The sequence below is a fragment of the Narcine bancroftii genome, chromosome 9, assembly GCF_036971445.1.
Source record: "Narcine bancroftii isolate sNarBan1 chromosome 9, sNarBan1.hap1, whole genome shotgun sequence".
In the NCBI taxonomy this organism is placed as follows: Eukaryota; Metazoa; Chordata; class Chondrichthyes; order Torpediniformes; family Narcinidae; genus Narcine; species Narcine bancroftii.
In genome coordinates this window covers 102447561-102469304 of record NC_091477.1, presented here as the reverse complement: position 1 = coordinate 102469304, position 21744 = coordinate 102447561, and the positions used below count along the sequence as shown (strand labels likewise).

General features: G+C 39.1%; 1 protein-coding gene across 4 annotated transcripts in view; it reads right to left on the bottom strand.

The window, feature by feature from the left end:
- The window catches only part of clcn2c (chloride channel 2c), a 366518-nt gene that overhangs the window by 296648 nt on the left and 48126 nt on the right, over positions 1-21744 (bottom strand). For all 4 annotated transcript variants that reach the window (XM_069897081.1, XM_069897082.1, XM_069897083.1 and 1 more), the window contains exon 2: positions 2895-3051. In XM_069897081.1, the coding sequence (XP_069753182.1) occupies positions 2895-3051 (157 nt within the window). The remainder of the gene's footprint in view (positions 1-2894; positions 3052-21744) is intronic.

Below are 21744 nucleotides of genomic sequence, written 5' to 3'. Positions count from 1 at the left end.
ACACCAGACCATCAAGGCTGAAATGTCCACCATCTGCAGATGCTCTGTAGCATCCAATCTCCATCATCTCCTGAAATGGGTCTCAAAAACCAAATAGTTGGAACAAGTTCTTCAGTGACATTCTTTTTAAAATCCTAGAAATCCCCACCAAGATGTTCCCATTGTGGAGTAATTTGGGGCTTGCCAACAAATAATTTTGAACCCAAAACAGCACTCAGCAGACCTTGCAGACAACATATCTTCACAAATAGACGTTTAAAATATATGAAAGATACCATAGTCATCTGGGCCCAGTTAGTTGGATAAAGGGCAACATAAGTGCAAAGAACAAGGGCAGCATTAATCATGAGTTTTCATGGCTTATTGATAGTAAGTTAGCAGGAACAAAGGACAGCCACCATTCAATGAGATTGTGGCTGATCTGCAACCTTGTTTCTTACTTGTCACACATTCCCTTCAAACCTAAAAAAAGTTACATTCAAAAGATTTTTAAAAATCATTTTAGCATCAGTTGCCATTTGGAAAGGAGAGTTGCAGATTTTTGACCTCAAGTTGCACAAAGGAGTCATTCAGAATCAGAAAATTGACGATCAGTGGCAGCCAGCCTACATGTCTCAACCCAACTTTCCAGCACCAGATGACTACTCTGCAAGTTTACACCTCAGCATTTTTTTTTTAATTTGGTGAGATATTCTGCTTCTGTCACCTTTTCCCACTCTGAATGAAAACACGTTTCTTCACCTTCCCATCTACTAATTGCAGTCACTCTGGTTTTGTCTTCTCTGCTGAGGGGAATAGGACTTTTCTATTTACTCCATCTAGACTTCTCTCAACTTTACTCACCTGGATGTTGCAAGAGGTTCATCAGCCGGAGGGCTTTAGTTTCAAGGAGAGATTGGACAGGAAGTTTCCAGTAGTGGGAGTCTATAACCAGAGGGCTCAGCCTCATAATAAAAGGACATCTTTTTAGAACAAAGGAGAAATTTCTTCAACCAGAGGGTTGTGAATATGTGGGTTTTGTTGCCACAAATAACTCTTCAGGAGAATCTCATTGAGGAGACCAGGGGGTGTACCATCATGTTCCAATCATTATGTTTAATTATGAAATTGGCCAAATCATCTTCTTCCCCACCCCACCCCGATTACAAGCCACAACTTTTATCACTACAGCAGTGACACCCAAAATAACCTTCAATATAATTTCCTGAACAGGGCCAAAAAAAGGCATGAATTAAAAAACTGCAAGAACACCGAAGTTCAAAATCAACGGTTCTATGTATGCAAATTTTATTACTGTTGCCTTGCCGTTGGGAAACAGACAGCAGCCTCTTGGAATCTCAACGTTTCAGCCAAAATAAAACTCGTTGCAAAATGGCAATTTGCTGGGCTCGTTTATGAAGCAAATCACTTGAGCCTGGAGTTTCCACACAATTCCATTCTTTTATTGTGTACAATCAAACAAAATTGGCAAAAGGAACACAAGAGATTGCAGAATATTAAACACAAATTGCCTCAGCTTAAATAAAAACCCACTACATGAGAAGGAACATTAAGTACAAATCTGGCCAGAGCTTCAGGATGAATTAATCATGTTCGATAGTGCCTCCTATGTTTACTTGTTAGCTCAAAAAATAAACTAAAGTTTTCAAGGATATTTTGATATTTCTTACAGTAATTTATCTAGCAAATGATTAATTTTCTCCATCTATTTACAACTAGTCTACACAGAGCTTCATATTTATTTTTATATTAATTAAAGCTATGTTGATTCAATGCACCAGGTCAATTCAAGGCATATTATGCATTTAAGAATGAGCAATTGAATTTGGGCAGAAAACTGTGGGGAGTAAAATTCCAATAAAAATTGTTCAATTTTGTGAAGAAATTTGTACCCATAACATCGACTGGATTTAAATGAAATTCTAATCTTCTTTACCTTATCGGCTACTTGGGCTGTTGATGAACAACTTAAGATAAAATTCACTTTGAATAAAATAAACTGTTGTGGGAAAGTACTCGAGGCAGAAAATGTGATTCAAGGAGGGGTTGGAAGTTTTAAACACCAAGGTAATACCAACCAAGTTGCAAATAACGTAGTCTGAATTGCTAGCAACACCACTTGAGGGCACGTGGAAGTAACCAAATGATACAAGGAGGGAGATGCCCTACTTACCTGTTTATTTGGGAACATTGTCACATAGGAGAATGGTGGGGGGAGGGGGAGCATGAGGAATGAAAAAACAAATCCATTCACAGGGATTGTCCCATCCTTCCTGTTTGGATTTCCTGATTGGACATCTAATTTTCTCATAGGACGAATGAAACACCTTCCTTCCTTTTCCACTTCCCTTCAGCAGAGAAAAGACTCTCTGGCCAAATTAAACAACAAATAAATGTCTCTATTATTCCAAGAAAAAAAAATTGATATTTTATAAAGAAATATTTTTAAATCTACATTTCTGACTTAAGACAGGTTTTAATTAGTGGTGGCGGTCTACTTAGAGACAATTTGAAATGTTCCATTGTAAATGTTATCCATTATTATTCTCCTCTCAGAGAAAACAAAAAAACATTGGTTTTTAAAAAAAACTTTAAAACAGATAAACAAATCACAACACCACAATATCTCTTCTATACACAAGACCTATTCAACAACTAAATTTCAACAATAAAATTCTGATAATGAAAATCAGAACAAAAACCCCAGCAAGTTTAAATAAAATATAACATGCTGCCTGGAACCATGAACCCCTAGTTATCTTACAACGAAATGTTACGGTGAGTGGTAAATTAAGAGATTTTGCTCAATTATATCATGACCGGCTAATTAATATGCTGCTGTTTTATGGTAACTTCAAGGTACAACCACACACATCTGGTTTAAAATAACTTACTTCTACATCTACTACAACGGCCTCGGTCGTAGTCTATCAAATCTGCATGCTTGGCGTGTTCTCTGGAAAATACTCTTATCTGGTCCTTCTCCTGACGTAAACGAGCAGCTTCTTCCTTGGCAAATACTCCCAGGTCTTGAGTATATCTGCCATACATCTACAAATCAAAATGTGAAAGAAGAATCAAGTCAATAAAATAAACAGAGACATTGTTAACAATGATGAGTCAGATTTCCACTCCAAATTCAACCATCCATTGGTCTTCCTCGCCTCCGCCGATTTGACAAGCATTCCGTCAAGCCTATTCAAGATAAGCATCTAGAATTAAGAATGGACTGTATTTCGTGTTGACAGATGTAGTTGTGGTGCAGGATTATAGTTACATTACCACTACATTTGGCACATTTTGAGGACTGAAATCATCACTTCTTTTTGTGACAAAACACCAGTTAACTATCAGGACTAACCCAGTTTTTAATTCTCATTTACTTGATTAAAATGCATAGGCTAGCTGTTGTGAATGAATCAGTAAATTGGTGGGAACAACAAATAAGGTTTTTTTTAAAAAAAAGGAAAGAGAGATCTGCAGACAAAGGAAGTTTAAAGTTGAAATCAATTCTAGTGACATACAAAATGCTGATCTCTCATCTCCATTTAGAATGTCACGGACTTGTATGCCTCTTGCCAAATACTTGAACTAAATAATCTGCAACCACATCCATAGCTACTGAAAAAGTGTTTAGTGTAATCAGAGTCATTAATCTCAATGTATATTGTCTGCCAAAAGTTGCTATATGTGAATTAACTGGACTTGGGGTGGGATTATTTAGATGACAAATGTGACTATTATAAAACTACCTGATGCATTTTAGAATATAAATATACATTTCAGCACAGACCCTTCGATCCACAATACTGTGCGGACGTATGGAAACCCACTCCACAACAATCTAATTTTTCCCTACCTCACACCCATTATCCTCTGTTTTTCTCACATCCTCCACCACTACCCCTATTTTGGTATGTACTGAACATCAATAAAAGTGCAAATTTTTAAAAAAAATTTTTTTTAAAACAAATTTCCAAGCATTGTACCTGACTGAGCTCCTGCATAAATTTGAAGTCATTTTCCTCAGATAAATTATTTTAAAACAAAATGGATGAATAAAAGAATATCTTGTTTAATGGCAGCACCACAGTGCAAACGTTCATATAAACCACTTTACAAAATAAATAAATATAGTGCACGAAAATTAAGGCAGTGTCTTTGGTTCATTGATCATTCGGGAATCTGATGGCAGCAGGGTTGAACGTATTGCTGCTGAGTGTACATCTTTTTCCCCCCGATGGCAGCAGTATGAAGAGGGCATGGTCTGGGTGCTGGGGGTCCTTAAGGATGAAGGCTGCTTTCTTAAGACACCATCTCTTGTAGATGACATCTATGGAGTGAAGTGTAGTGGCCTTGATATCACAGGCCAAGTTTACAACCGTCTGGAGCTTTTTTTTCTTGTCCTGAGCATTGCATCACTGTCTGGCCAATCAGTTAGAATGCTCTCCACAGTACACCTGTAGAAATTTGCAAGAATATTTGATGACATACCAAATCTCCTCCAACACTTCACAAAGTATAGCCTTTTTCATGATTGCATCATCATGGAGGCTCTAAGATGGATTCTTGGGGATGCTGATACCCAGGAATTTGATGTTGATCATCCTCTCAACTACTGAGCTCTCGATATGGACCAGATCAAGTTCTCCTGATTTCCTCTTGAAGTCCACAATTATCTCCTTGGCTTTTATAATGTTGAGCGCAAGGTTATTGTTGTGGCACTACCCAACTAGCTGATTGATCTCCCTCCTGTACACTTCCTCATGCTGTTTTGAGATTCTGCCAACAACCAGAGTGTCATTGACAAATTTGTAGATAGCAGTGGATTTGTGCCTGGCCACAGAGTCATAGGTATATAGTGAGTAGAGCAGTGGGCTAAGCATCCTTGAGGTGTGCCTGTAGTCTACAGATGAGTCAAGATCGAGGTGCAGAGGCCCAGGGTCTGGAGCTTCTTGACCAGCACGGAGGGAATAAAGGTGTTGAAGGCTAAGCTTAGTCTATGAAGAGCACCTGTATTTAGGAGTTGCTATTTTTGAGGTGATCCAGAGCAGAGTTGAGAGCCAGTGATATTGCGCATGCTGTGGTAGGCGAAGTGAAGCAAGTCCATACCTTTGCATAGGTACATGTTAATTCTGGCCGAGACCAACCACTCAAAGCATTTCTTCACTGTAGATGTGAGGGCTACTGGACGATAGTCATCGAGGCAGCTCACACTACTCTTCTTGGATACTGGGATGATTGATGCCCTTACGAAGCAGTTGGGAATCTCTGACTGCAGCAATGAGAGGGTGAAAATGTCCATGAACACTCCAGCTAGTTGGTTGGCACAGATTTTCAGTACACTGCCGGGTACGCCATTAGGGCCTCAGACCTAGCATTCACCCTCTTGAATTATGTTCTGACGTCGGCCTCGGAGACAGATATTACAGCATCCTCAAAGCCTTCACAGTGATTCTCATAGGCACTGCTGGGTTCTCCTCAAAGTAGGTGGTGTTCAGCTCATCGGGTAGTAAAGCACTACAGCCATCCATGGTGTTCGCTCACGCTTTGTAGGCTATTATAGGCTGCACTCCCTGCCGTAGCTGCCATGTATGTGTCTGTCTCTAGCTTCCTCCAGAATTGCCACTTTGTTTCAGAGATAGCCATTTGCAAGTCACACCTGCAATTCTCGTAGAAATCTGGATCCCCAGCCTTAAACGCCCTTGATCTCTCCCTCAGCAGGTTGCAAATTTTCTGATTCATCCAAGACTTGTTGAAATGGTTAGTTTCAATACTATGATATCATACTTAGTAGCTGTATAATATTTTAGGCATAATAATGTCTCAGAGATCTACACCATCATGTTCCAGCATTTGACAAATTGAAATACAGTTCCATTTTTCAAAAACATATGATCTATTTAAATTTATCTGAGAATACCAATCAGGAGTTTTCAGATGTTTGGCTTGACACCAGAAACCCTGGCAAATTTCTTCAGAGTGGTGGTGGAAAGGGTGCTGACCTGATGCATCATGGTCTGATAGGGGGACACCAAGACCCCTGAGCATAAAGCCTTCCAAAATGTAGTGGGCACAGTCCAGGACATCACCTGTAAAACACTCCCCTCTATTGAGTAAATCTACAGTGACTGCTGACAGAGAGCATCAGCAATCAAACACCCTCACCACCTAGCACACGCTCTGTTCTCGTTGCTGCCACCAGGAAAGAGGTAGAGGCGCCACAAAACTCGCACAACCAGGTTCAGAAATAGCTGCTACTCCTCCACCAGAGTATTCAATGACAAACTCAGAGACTCATTTAAGGACTCTTGTGCACTTTATTGACTTTTTTAAATTATCTCAGTATTGCAGATTGTTTACATTTGTTATCTGTTTACACTGTGAACAGCTTTTTTTGCACTACCAATTGGTCGTAAATCTTGCAAGCCCCAGGAAAAAAAAGAATCTCAGGATTGTATGTGATGTCATGTACTCTGACAATAAATCTGAAATCTGACAGTGCAACAGAAAATAAAACTTGATTTCAGAAACAAACTGGCTGCCAGTTTACTCTCCCTGGCCTCTCCACAGCAGCTAAAGTTTTAATGTCAGCTTTAATAGCTGACATTAAAATGACAAATCTCATTAAACTGTAAGGTAATATTGTGCAGCAAACAAGAGGGGGCTTATTCACTTGGCCAGCTCATATACTGTTGGTTTGGGTGTGATGATTTATAATCAAGGTCAACAAGGATGGAGACAGTCCAGCAGACATTTTCCCCCATAGCGTCTCCGAAGCAAAGAAATAGTCACTAGATGTCAAATACAATGGTTGGCAAGCAAGAGGTTGGAAGAATTTTTGGTTGATTTCTTGCATTCAGTTTCTTGCTGAGAGCAAATTAACTGTTGCCAAAAAGACTGTCAGACTTGACTCAAAAAAATCAGAGTTAAAATGACCATCTGTAGTTCTCCTTCAGCACACTGAGCATGTTTCTGGAGATCAATGTGTGGAATAGTTACATCTCCCTTAATTGATCCTTAACACTGGCCAGAATCAGGAAAACTATGGCTAGTGTGACAGATTATATCATATTTTATAGTGTAAATAGATATGTTTTTGAAGGAGATAGATTGTGAGAGTAGTGTAGGTCACGAACAAACACTTCATGTAACCGATCTCATTTAAAATGCCAGAGCTCTGTTCAAGCCAGACAGTCCAGTTTCTGAGTTCCTTTATAAAAACTTTGAAGAACGCCTATAAGGACTTCACAGGTAGGAGTTAATTGGACATGCTGTAGAGTTATGGATTATTGTTTGAAAGCAATAGAGAGAGAGAGAGAGAGAGGAGACCAAATAGGCTTTCTCTAAGAGAGAGAACTGGTTTCTGCAGCATGGCAAGCTGACAACTCATTTAAAACCCCATTTTGAAGACGGGTTGTGTGTTCTGAGTTCAGCCTGTTGAAACAACCCATGTGGTTCATGCAAGAGGAAATGGTTGGCTAGAGTGTTTCACCAATAAGAGAAACAAAAAGTAACTCTGTGGTGACCTGCCGAAGAGGTTATCATTTGGAAAACCCTGATGGGGCAAGTTTCTTCAGCAAGGAACTCAGTTTGCGTGTGTCAATGAGCAACGAATCGCTCTCTGAAACTAACAAGAACCTTTCTGAGCAGTAACCAATTACTTTTAAACCGAGCTTGGTGAAAATTCATAGATGCTAAGTTCTGTGCACAATATAAGAATTGCCCGATACCGGTGAACTTAGAGGAGTGAGAAGTGAGATTGGACTGTGAATCAAAGAACTTTTCTGAACTTGTGCACACATTACATACAGGTGCACTTAGAATTAGAAGAGGGTTAAATTAATAGTAATAAGTTAAAGTTTGATCTGGTTTTTATGTTTAAAGAAAATTAAAACCTACTTTTGTTTAAGTAACCATTTGTCTTGGTGAATTGCTATTGCTGCTGGGTTTTGGGGTCCTCCAGGCCCATAGCACTAGAATCAGGAAAACAAATGCATAGCTTCTTAAGTCAGGAGAAAAATGTTTACTGATTCAGACTTTGCTGGAAAGTCACTCATTTAAAGAGAAAGTGCATTGAAAATTATTGACATAGATAATCTGCATTCATGAGAAACATTCAGAATCAGTTACTACTTGGTTGTACAAAACATAGGCTGAGACTCCAGTAACTCTGAGGGAGTGCTGCATTGTTAGAAATGCTACCTTTCAGATTAAGGTTAAAGAACCACTCAATGTACCTTGGATTGGCCAGGGAATTCTCGCCAGAATCTTGGTCATTACCCCCCTCTGGCTTTTGGTTCTCTGATGATCATTATATTCATGTGGGAATTTTTACTTACAAATTACCTCACATTACAACAGTGATTACTTTTCAAAATTCTTTATTGGCTGGACTGTGTGTCAAGACATTGAATTTATACAAAGTTCAACATAAATGCAGGTCTATTGGAGCTTTTTTCTCAAGAAAACAGATGCAAATCACATCATGGTGACTAAAACAAGTTGAGGCACAGGGAAACAATGATCAACTTAAAACATGCAATTGTGAGAGAGTCGTTCATTCTCAAAATATGTTTGTGCACTTAGGGTTCAATATACTAATGAGATTAGTTGCAGAACTCAGAAATAATACCGGTTATTATTGGCAAGCACTTCATAATTTGGGCAACACAGATGCTGATTTGCAGACATTCACTGGTGACATTTCTTTCCTGAATGAATTGGACTGAATTTTGGTGATACATTTAGTGAATAAAATTGATTTTTTTTTTTCATTTAGACACACAGCACAGTAACGGGTCCTTCCAGCCCATGAGCCAGTGTTTCCAAATACCCCAATAAACCTGAACCGCTCTATGTTTTTGAAGGGTGGGATAAAATCTGAACCACCTGGAGGAAACCCACACAGAACACAGGGGAAAAGAATGTACAAGCTCCTTAGAGAGAGCATTGGTTTCAAACCCAGGTTGCTGGTGGTGTAACAGCATTCCACTAACCGCTAAACTAACCATGGCCACCTTCAAAAAAAAAAAATCAACTCCCTTCCCTTTCAAGATTCCAGAAATATAATAACCTGATGATCTGCTACTTTTGCTCCCATTTTGGTCTTGCTTGAGTTATCTCAATGTTGAACTAACACCAGTTTGGAACAGCTGAATGGAGAGCATGGGATTGCACTGTGCACATAGACAATGCTAAAAGGGCAAATCTCATCCACGTTAGAATCCTGTTTACATGTAATCAGTTTTGTATAATGCATTCTTCAAGATCACAGACAAATACGTCTGAATCGGAAACAGCATCTCCTCCATACTGACTATAAACACAGGCACACCTCAAGGATGAATGCTTAGCTCACACCTCTACAACCATGACTGAGTGGCTGGGCATAATTCAAATGACATCTACAAATTTGCCAATAACACATTCATCAGCCAAATCACAGACAGCAATGAGAAAGCAAAAAAAGAATGAGATAGATCAGCTCGTGTCTCAACACATTGCACTCAATGTTCGCAAAACTAAGGAGCTGATTATGGACTTCGGTAGGGCGAAAAATCAGGAGAACACAAATCAGTCCTGATCGAGGGGTCAGCGGTGGAATGGTCAACATCTCTGAAGATCTGTCCTGGGGCCTCTATGTCAATGCAATCATGAAGAAGCCTCACCAAAGCCATTCTATGTGATGAGTTTGAGGAGATTTGGTATGTCACCAAAGACTTTTGTAAATTTCTACAGTTGTACCATGGAGACTATTCAGACCAGCTGCATCACTGTCTGGAAGGAGGGGCCAATGCAGAGAACAGGAAAAAACTACAGAGCTGTGAACTTGGCCAGTGCCATCATGGGGATCAGTCTTCTCTCCATTGAGGACAACTACAAGAGGCAGTGTCTTAAGAAAGCAGCCTTCATCAAGGACTCTTACCACTCAGACATACCCACTTCACATCGGGAAGGAGGTACATGAGCCTGAAGACGTACACCCAGCGGCACAAAACCAGCTTCTCCCTCATGTCATCAGATTTCCAAATGGACAATGAATCACAATCATGACCTCACTTACTCTTCTTTTCCACTAATTTACTTTAAATTGATAATATGTACTATAATTCTGTCACTAAACAATTAATTTTGTGACATGTTCAGGACAATAACTTCTGATATGAAGTGATATAAACAGCACAAGTGCAAGCCTTTGCATCATAGATGGTCCTACTGCAAGAATTGTATTTCAGATTGCAAAGAAATGTGCCATTACTAATTTTCATTCCAAATGTAACTGCCCACAGAAAATATTAAACCTATTGTTTTAATAATGTCAGATCGCCCAGGGGATGGACTGCCTCAGTTGGGGTTCATCATCCCCGGAGTGATCCGACACCTGCATACCAGTTAGCCTCATGTGAAAAGGAACGGTGGTGGTGGGGGGGGGGTATCCTGGGACCAATTAGTGAGGATAGGCTCCCCCTCTCCCCTGGAATATCTGATGGTGAGTGTGAAAGGACAGATGGTCCTGTGTGAAAGGCAAAAATGGCCTCTTGAACCGATTGGTGGAACAGCCAATTTCCTGGTAAGTCAATGTGAAAAGGACTAATGATAGCATGAAACTCTGAATTTACTAATAGTCACTGCAAAAGATAGCATGTTCGAAATGTATCAATATCATTAATTGTGTATCTATTTCTGTTCAATCAGCATCTTTAAATTTCTCGTGCATGTCCTGTCATTGGCTCATCCCATAACAAAAACATCACAACGATGAACCTTAAAACTGGCAAAAGCAAAAGAACAGTGCCGTACATTCCAAAAAAAATGTGAAGTTGATTTTATGAGCGAGGACATACTCCTCAAACGACTAAAGGTGGAATTGGTAGGAAAATCCAAAAGAAAAAAAGTAAGAAGAGTGCTGGAGAAACTCAGCTGGTCAAACAGTTTACTTTGTGTAGCAAAACTAAATTTAAAAGCAGTCATCTGGTTATCAGCCTGAAAGGACAGATGTATCTGGTTCTTGCGTACTTCTCGCAACTTCTCTCACCCTCCATTGATGCCTTTTCCTCCAGATTATAATCATTCAAGCCAGCCAGAGTCTTGTGGTTCAACCTCTGAAGCTTTTACTGCTCCCTGAAAATTATACTATTTAAAAAAAAAACTCACCACTTCAAAATGGAAAAAGCCACAAAAAGAAAAAACCACCAGACGATTTGGCATTTTAGTAAGCAGGCTAACCCTCACTGTTTTTAACTAACAGGTACATAATGAGTATTAATAAAATAGAATACAAAAACTCATGGCACAGGAATGATATTCTTATTTGCAAAGAGCATGATTTTTTTCCCCCAAATCCCAGCAGAAAATAAGTTCATCTGCATTGTAATTCAAATATTGGCTCAACCAGCTACTATTAAATCTATTATCCCTTAATGTAGCCTCTCAAACTAGGAATATTTCCCATACGCATGGTTTTACAAAGTAAATACGAGATTGGCACCATGTAGGATTCATGAGGCTGGTGTTCTGGCAATAGCTCAAATCAGACAACTCCAACTTTCTTGGATCTAGATACTATTGGAGTCCATTATAGCAAAGAACTAGTCATTGTATGGTCATTACTCACCTTCTCACACCCACTGCTGATAATGACTTGATAACAACTACATCCCAGAAAACTATCGACCCTCGATATCCAATGCACATCTCTCAAATGCATGTTACACGGTCAGTGAGCAGGACCCACAGACAAGGCAACCCATGTGAAAACAGAGGTGAGAAAAGCACCATGAAAGATAGAATACATCTACCACGGTGAAGACATCATTAGGGATTTCCAGCCATGAACATTTGAATTACTATTATGTTCAAACGATTAACAATGTTAAACTAGACGACAACATATTTGGTTACTTCCTGTAGATAATGCACGAGCAATGATAATCACTAATCTCATTTCCTGGTGCACGTTTATAATTCTAAATGAAATACAGCCTTTTGTCTGCTACAATTTACTTTGGCTCAAGAACAATGAAGGTACATTGGATCCCCAGGGCAATATATTTATCTGAGATTTAAACCTCTGGTTTGAAAAGCTTTGGTTTAAATAATGAGACTCCAGCGATCAGGAAAAAAGTCCACCCACAATTAACCTACTGCCCTGCATTATACAATCATGCATAAAAATAAAACTATTATCATTTGGTATGATGTATTTTTCTAAAGATTGCTTAAAAGTCCATGTCGAATGAAAAAGCAATTTTTTTTTATTGTTACTGTAAATGCTTTTCATTTATCCCCTGAATTTAAGAGTCCAGATTCTAGAACTTGAAAACTTTGTATTAGTCTTTGGTACGTATTTAAATGTTAGCATAGATGTGCATCTAAACTTGAATTGGTTAAGGTTAGCAATGATATATCTGACATCTGCTATGAATGCCCCAGATAAATTTTTTATTTATTGTTGGAATTAGAACCCAGAAACAGACTCACGATAATAGAAAAACACAGACAATTAAATGTAAACATAAAGGTTAAGTGATTTAAGAAATTAGCAGTAGTATGCAAATTATAAAGTAATCTGATGGGTATATAGCATCTATCACATTCTCAGTTATGTCCCAAGGCCTTACTACGCATTTAATCTCAGCCATATTGTCAACAATGGGTGAATAGAAGGTAAGTAACAACCAGACTGATGAATTCTGTGATGTAATGGTGCAAAAGAGCCCAAAAACTATATACACAAGCATGGTTCAAAGAATTATTAAAGCACTTTGATGCAGTAACAGCAGGAGGTGGCACTGAGAAATATGGAGAGCATTAACAGAAATGGAAAATAATGGTGAGGTGAATGGTCAACCAGCTAAATAAAAAGTTGTTGGATTAAAAAAAAAACCTTTAAAGATACTTTAAACCAAGGGACCTTTAATATACATCCAGGAACTGGGGGATGAGGGGGGGGGGGGGGCGGGGGGAGGGGGGTGTAAAAAAAACAGCACAAAACAACGTCTTTGTGTCTCAAACTCGTGTTAACAGTGACCATACTTTGGCAAATTGGAGTTGTCAACAATGATGTTCATTTTCAGAGGGAGACCGAGCCAAACAGAAAAATTACAGCAGGGGTGGCCAAACTACACCCCTGGCCCCACCACCACCCACCCCCCCCAATCCAAATGTGGCCTGTTGCCCATTTTTAAGTGGCCCAGGTTGAATTCTAAAAAATCAGAATATTGTCTCTAACAATAAATTGCAATGTACATTGCACTTCTTAGTTTCAACACTGGATGTCACTCCCATTTTGAACAACAACTAAACTGACCGCTGAAATGTTACTCATGTACAAAAGTGTTTACATTAAACATGGCAGAACTGAAAACGTGAAAAATAGAATGGAATGCCAAAAATTTCAGACGCAATGGGGAAAATGAATACTTTTTCCATGGAAGTCAAGAGCAAGTGCATTTGTTTGATTTGCAAGGAATCCATTAACTTTAATAGCCTATGTACAGATTTATCCATTGCATCATAATCATAAGGTGGACACTTTGGCCATAAACTGTATTCACTGAGAGCTGTGGAGAAATGTTGGAGACTGGCTTGTCCCTTTGATCTTTTCTCCTGTTCTTGCAGTGTATCTGGGTGAAAACTGCCGGGCTTATTATTGTTGGCCCCTGACTCCTTATATTTTTCTGTATGTGGCCCACAAATGAAAAGGTTTGGCCACCTCTGCAATAGAGTCACCTTAAAATTTCAGACTTCTTAAAGATTATTGTATGCCTGGATAAACAAAATAATGATCCACAGCGAAGATGGAGGTCTGGATAGAAGATAATGTTTCTACAAGTATATCAAGAGTAAAAGGATACTAAGGGGCAAAATTGGTCCAATAGAGGATCAGAGTGGTCATCTATGTGTGGAGCCTCACGAGATAGGGTAGATTTTAAACAGTTCTTTTTGCATCAGTATTTACTCAGGAAACTGGCATAAGGAAGAAAGGGAAACAAGGATTAGTGTCATGAAACAGAGATTAAAGAGGAGGAGGTGCTTGCCGCCTTTCAGCAAATAAATATAGATAAATCCCCTGGGCCTGACATGATATTCCTTCAGACAAGTGTAGAAATTGCAGGGGCCCTGGCAGAAATATTTAAAATGTCCTTGACCGCTGACAAGGTGTCAGAGGATTGGAGGGTAGCTCATGTTGTTCCATTGTTTTTACAAAGTCTCTAAAAGTAAACCAGGAAATTACAGGCCAGTGAACCTGATGTGAGTTGTAGGTAAATTATTGGAGAGTGTTCTAAGAGATAGGATATACAAGTATTTGGGCAGACAAGGGCTGATTAAGAATGGTCAGCATAGCTTTGTGCATGGTACCAAAAAAGTAGTTGAAGGAAAGGCTGTGGATGTTGTCTATGTGGACTTTAGTAAGGCCTTTGACAAAGTCCCACATGGGAGGTTAGTTCAGAAGGTTCCAAGAAGAGATTGTAAATAAGATTCAAAATTGGTTGTATGGGTGAAGTCAGAGAGTGGTAGTGGATGATTGCTTCTCAGACTGGATGCCTGTGACTAATGGTGTGCCTCAGGGATCTGTGCTGGGACCATTGCTGTTAGTTGTCTATATCAATGACCTGGTAAATTGGATCAGCAAGTTTGCTGATGACACTAAGGTTGGAGGCATTGTGGACAGTGAGGAAGGCTTTCAAAAGCTTGCAGAGGGATCTGGATCAACTGGAAAAAAAAATGCCAGAATATGGCAGATGGAATTTAATGCAGACAAGTGTGAGGTGTTGCTTTTTAGAAGGAGAAACTAAGGTAAGACATATACAGTAAATGGTAGGGCACTGAGGAGTGCCGAGGAACAAAGAGATCTGGGAATACAGACACATAATTCCTTGAAAGTGGCGTCATTAGTAGACAGGGTTATAAAGAAAGCTTTTGTCATCTTGGCCTTTGTAAATCAAAGTGTTGAGTACAGAAATTTGGATGTTATAGTGAGGTTGTTACAAGACATTAGTGAGGCCAAATTTGGAGTATCGTGGCAGTTCTGGATGCCAAACTACAGGAATAATATCTAAGATTGAAAGAGTGCAGAGAAGATTTACTAGGATTATGCCAGGTCTTCAGGAGTTGAATTACAGGGAGAGATTTAACAAGTTAGGACTTTATTACTTGGAGCGCAGAAGAATGAGGGAAGATTTGATAGAGGTTTGCAAAATTATAAGGGGTATAGACAAAGTAAATGCGAGTAGGCTCTTTTCACTTAAATTAGGAGATAAAAAATGAGAGGACATGGCATTAGGTGATAGGGGAAAGGTTTAGGGGAAAACATTAGGGGAACTTCCTCCACTCAGAGTGGTGGAAGTGTGGAATGAGCTCATGCTTAAATTTTAAGAAAAAACTGGATGGGAGGATGATGGACTGGGTGCAGGTCGTTGGGACTAGCGGAATGACATTTTGGCACAGACTAGAAGGGCTGAATGGCCTATTTTCTGAGCTGTAATGTTCTATGGTTCTATTCCATGAAGCAGCTATTGGAATAGTTCAGAGTTTCTCCAAACCTTTTCTTTCCATTCACTTACCACCTTAAGTAATCCCTATGCCATAGGGGCTCTGATTAGTAAGGGATCATTTAAGGTGGTATGTGAGTGGGAGGGGCGGGGGGGGGGGGGAGTTGAAAAATCACTGGTCTTGACCCAATTTTACTAAAATATTTTGCTCAATAAAAATTGTCATTGGGCCATTTCCTTTGGAATTATGAAACCATGCACATAACGAGTCAATTAGGTGCAATTAAAACAGTGGTTTACAAACTTATTCTTTCCACTCTTATACCACTTTAAGCAATCCCTTACTAATTACAGAGCACCTACAGCATAGAGATTACTTACGGTGGTATAGGAGTGGAAAGAAGAATAGTTTGGGGAAACCCTGGAATATCTTTTTTTATTTTTCACACTATGAACCATACTGACCAAAATACACACAAACATTTCCCTCTTGAATATACACAGTGTCATTTTCTCCCCTTTTTCCCCTCTCCCTTCCCTCCCTCCTTCACCCCCCCCCCCCCCACCCACTCAACATATATGATAACCCATTAAACAATGTCATCACACAACCCTGGAATAGTTGATGAAGATAAAGCAGTGAATGTGATGTACGTGGATCTTTTGAAATCCCATGATTGGGTACAACTAAGAATGTGGAATTATAGTTAAGGGTTTTCAACTGAAGAAGTGGAATGAGTGAAGGCGAGTTGGTGGCAGTATCACCCAAAGTCATATTTTCAAAATTTAAATCAATTAATTAGAAACTGGGCTAAAGGTAACAGTATATAAATTTGCAGTAAAATATGAAAGACTGTAAATAATAATAAGGTAAAGTGTGCCATGTTTGGATAGGGAGATGGTGAAATAGGAAATAAAACTCTGACATTTTGTTGAAAAACATTTTCAATAGAACTGGAAGGATAGTGGGAATGAAGAACCACAAAATATTGAAAGGTGCACCTCAAGCCAATACAAGTGTCATTCTGTATTCTGAGTTCAGAGGTCCAAAATCTGAAATGAAGTGCGATTGTAAATCCCTACCATAAAATAGTCACACCTGCACCAAAGCACTTGATGCCAAATCTGCTCTGTAAACTTTGAAGTATTTAGTACAGTGCCATCAATTTCCTGGTGTGAAGCACCACAAAGGTTCAGATTTTGGTGTTAATGAAATAGAAGATAATGGGATGGTTTCATAAATTGGAGTAAGTTAGAAGGTGGGAACAATATGACACCAGAAAAAACATTTTCTTTCATACGCCAACTGTGGAAGACATTACCCTCTGAATGAATCGCAGGCAGGCCTACAGCAGATGAATAAAGGAGAGTAGTTTCCGATGCATGGTTACAGCAAAATGCAGGGAAATAGAAAGTGAGTGCATACAGATAGAGATTGCTTCCCACATGCAGGATAAACCTCAACCTGACCTGACCTTCTCCAACCTTGTCTACTGCATTCAGTAATCCCAATATGGCCTCCTCTACATCAGCAAGGTTGTTTCCTAGAGCACCTGTGATCTGTTCACAATGGCCATGCCAAGCTCCTAGTTGCAGACCATTTCAATTCCCCTTCCCATTTCCATACTGGCTCATCCTTGCCACTGCCAGACGGAGGCCCATTGCAAATAACAGCTTGGAACAAGAACTGCTCTGCCCAAGACCACAGGAGAATGGTGGGTGCAGCTCATCCTATCACATAGACCAACCAAGATGGTCATCATGCCCACCATTATGACTTTGTCAGATTTCAACACTGAAATTGTTTCTGCTTCCATCAGCTATCTCCATTTTCATCCTCAACGCCTCATCTTACTCTTCTTATCCCTCTTCCCCCTTTCACTTTCTCCCACCTACTAATCACCTGTTGCCCAACTCTATCACTCACCTTCCCCATCATCACCCTCATTAATTCACTAATCCTTCATTGCTCCATCACCCTGTTCCTTATACTGGCTATCTGCCCTCTCCTTGTTAAGTCCTGGTTCAGGTTTTGGACTGAAACATCAGAAAATCCCTCACCTCTTTTCTCATCCCCACCCCCCCCCCCCACCCACTGCTTGGCCCAGTGAGTTCCTCCAGCACCTACAGTCTCTCACGTGGCTCCAACCTAAACTGGTAGGCCTCTTTGTTTGATGCAATCTCTATGCAATCAGTACACAATTACTGGATGTTAATACATAATTGTGTATCAAATGGCTTGTGTTGGAGATGAACATAGCAACTTTTCAATAGATCTAGTTAAATTGTGTTGGGAATTGTGACCTTTAGGTAAACAAGCATTCATGAAAAAACAAATGAAGTTGTACTTCAGGTTTTGGCAGAAATAAGGACTCTATGAAAGAGCAACACAAATGTTTTCAGTTTTGTCATTGGTGAATGAGTGTCCATTACAAGGACATGCACCTGAGGGCATTTAATACTATTCCTTTTTATTTGCCATTAACTGTATCTCACTTCAGTGGTAATCAGTTATTAAAGGTACCGCCTTTTGAGTTGAAGCGCTGATATCAAGGCCTAGTCTCTCAGGTAAACATTAAAAGGCATTATTCAATGTTCTCTTAATGTCCACACCAACACTGAAGTGCCTTTTATGGGACCTTGTTATTCACAAACGTTGCAAAATTTGCCTGAATAACAAATGCTACGAGTTTAAATATTGTTTTTTAGCTACTTTGTTTTTGTAATTTCAATGGAGCTGAAAGCCCAACTACATTAATGTAAGTTAGTTCCGCTCGCATTGTAGTAATGCAAGAGTTTACATCTTACATATCAACTCAAAATGTCAACTTGTCACGAGATCACAGGCAACAATTCCCTGAAATTATACCTGTTAAAATTATTAACAGGATCTCAAATCAAATATTACTCCAAAAAAAAAGTACATGCATTTCTCTGCCATATAACTGGAATATTCTGCAGGAACTAGAGGTATATTTTAAGAAAAGTTTAACAGTAGTTTCTAAAAACCAGGGAAATATTTTCTAATTGCCTTTCACCAAACAATGGTAGCAATTCATTTAATTGTTCCTTTAACAAGAGTCAACCAAAATACAGAAAACATTATCCTATCAAAATTTAGTCAAGAACTTTCCAAATAATAAATTCAACAAGAATAAATCTTGAATCAGAGAAATTAGAGAGGATCTCTGCAATTTTGGCAGGGGAAAGAAAAACCCACAAACTTGATCTGCAAACTGTTTCCTGATATTTACTTTGCATAATTAGCACTACAAAGATCAAAATTATTAGAAAATTAAATAAATTACAGGCATCTCCTCGGAAGAGCCACAAAGGTTTCATTGTCAACTTAACCACAAACCAGGTGCTTTACCATCTAAACATTAATTGAACAAGACACTTGCAATTAAAAAAAAATCAAACTTCAATGAAAGGTGCTACCAAGGAGAAATTATTGTTAAACTGACAACCTTAGGAAAGAGAAGGTCAGCAAGATGATAGTCAAGAAACGAAAAAAAATTGTTGTGCAGGTTTGCCAAGGATTCTGCCAATGACCTTACAAGGGAGAAGAGGAACTTGATCAGTGAAGAGTGTTGGCATGAAGGGTTGGAGAAGATAGCAGAGACAGAAGGAAAAACACACACTCTACTGGATCCAAATACAAAGGATTTGAAGTCTATGCAATAGGAGGCCAATAGGTCAATGAGAATTAGAGAGCGAAAGAGTGCTTAAGTAGGAGTATGACTATAGTATAAAATGTCAAATAACAAGTTTGAGATCTATAAATTGATATATCTTGATTATACAGCAGTTATGCACCTAGCTGGGATGTTTGCTGTTGATCTCATGTAGCCTCTTCAATGCGTTTCAAAAAAAAAAACTGCTGGAAGAAGTCAGCAGGTCGAGCCACATCTGAGTACTCAAAGGGATGGTCAACAATTCAGGTATCGACCCAAAATGTCGACCATCCTTTTTTCTCCACAAATACTGCTTGGAGTTCTTCCAGCAGTTTAATTTTTGCACCATATTTCAGACTCTGCAATCTTTTGCATCTCCCAAAATCCTTCATTGCAACCATGCCCGATTGGTGATGCAACTTCCTATGCCCAGTGAGTCAAACACCTAGTCACAGTTCTTTACGAAGAACGTCAAGGCCTTGGAAGGGGAGTAAAATTATTCGCAAGAATAGATCCAGAGTGTGGGGTAAGTAAAATAGAGAACCCGAGATTATTCAAGGGAAGAATGAGAAGAGATGCAAAAGGCATGTTCAAAATCATGAGGGGTTCCAGACGAAATGAACAAAGAAACCATTCCCATTAGAGGAAGGGTCAGCAAGCAGAATATATACAAGATGCATCGAAAAAGAACCAAAAGTGACACACGGAATATCATTTTATATGCAGTGGGTAGTTAACATCTGGAATGTGCATCCTGATACAGCACTGGAAGTGAATTCAATCATAGCATTGACAAAGGAATTGGATCAGAACTTTTTTTTAAAAGAATCAGAATCTATTGTCATGAACAACTCATGAAATCTGGTGTTTTGGGGAAGCCATCATAGTGCAGGCATTCCTATTATAACCATCTTACAATATAAAGAAATAAAACTAATGGTGCCCGAAAAGTAAAGCAGTGTCTTGCATTCATTGATTATTCAGGAATCTGATGGCAGCAGGGAAGAAGCTGTCCTTCTGCGGTTGCATGCTCATCTTTAGGCTCCTGCATCTTTTTCCTAATAGTAGCAGAGTGAAGAGGGCATGGCCTGGGTGGTGGAGGGTCTTGGACATAGAGGCTGCTCAATGGAATGAAGTCTGGTGCCTGTGATGTCGCAGGCTAAGTTAACCCTCTGGAGATTTTTCTTGTCCCGACATTTGGTGCCTTCATACCAGACATAATGCAACCAGCCTGAATGCTCTCCACGATACACCTGTTGAAGTCTGAGAGTCTTCGGTGACATACCAAAATTCTCTCAAAGTATAGCTGCTGGCAAGCCAATGCAGTGAAACTGCTTTTTTTTAGCCAATAGCTGTCCTCTGTAAAACTAATGCTCCCAAAGGGGCTTTCTATGCTGTTCACATTCGAGGAGGAAGAATTGGAGAAGACTGCTGAGCGAGAAGGCAATAAAAGCACAGGAAAAAAAAAAACAAGGATTTTGCATCAGGGAAAAGGGAGCCAAAGACTCTATGGTTAACTAATCTGGCAATTTCCAGATTCTATTTAGAAAAGTTTTCTGTGGGGCAGAAATGTGAAAAAGAGTGATTTGGTTATTCTTTGATACTTTTTGTAACACTTTCTTCTTTATTGAATTTGCTGTTTATTGAATTTGTGTCTTGTCTTTCTTTTGTTCATTTTCATTTACATCTTCATTTGTCCAATGTTTTATTTTTTAAATAGAACTCTACCTTACATGCCATCATTTCCTTTTGTATTATGATGTCTTTACTGATGGAAACCTCGAAAGATTTTCTGACATTTTAGAATTAAAAGATTTGTCCGAATTAACTCATCTGTGTCTCATCCCATTGAAGTAGTCTCCCTATCTCCAGAAACAGTGTTGTTGTTTATCCATTAATCATGGTGAACTCTAAACATATTATGGACGTTTGAAATAAGAAAACGGTAAAGACTTTAAATATCCAGCAAGTGAGGCCAGATCAGTGAAGAAAGAAACATTGCATTTTAAGATGACCTTTGATCAGAAAAAAAAGCCTGCTTGTTTTTGAGCATTACTAGAAAAAGGAGAGTGTATTGACAGGATTAAGAAAATGTGTGTTATGAGATGAAAACAAAGAGAGATGGAATAATATTAATGGCATCAGTCTCAAGGACCGAGTTGTTTACTCTGTCCCACTCTCTAAATCTTTCCCTGTTTATATTTTAGTTTTGGATTTCCAGTGCTTGCAGTGGTTTTTTTTAAAAAAAAACTGCTTTAAGATTTCATAGCCTTCAAGAGCACACCACTATTACTGTGCCAATGACCTATTTGAATCCAGCGCGGTCCATAATGGGCTTGTACGTTCTACCCGTGGCCGCATGAGCTTCCTCCGGTGCTCTGCCTTCCTCTCACCCTCACATAAACTCAGATGTTGTTAGTGTTTTAATTAAATCCGGATCATTAAATTTAATTTGGCCAAATCCTTGTTGGATTAGCATAATAAAAATGGTTCTGGGCATTCACATAATTCAATCCTCTATACAGGATCTTATCCATTTAACCCCATCTATGTGGAAGTTAGCATCGATC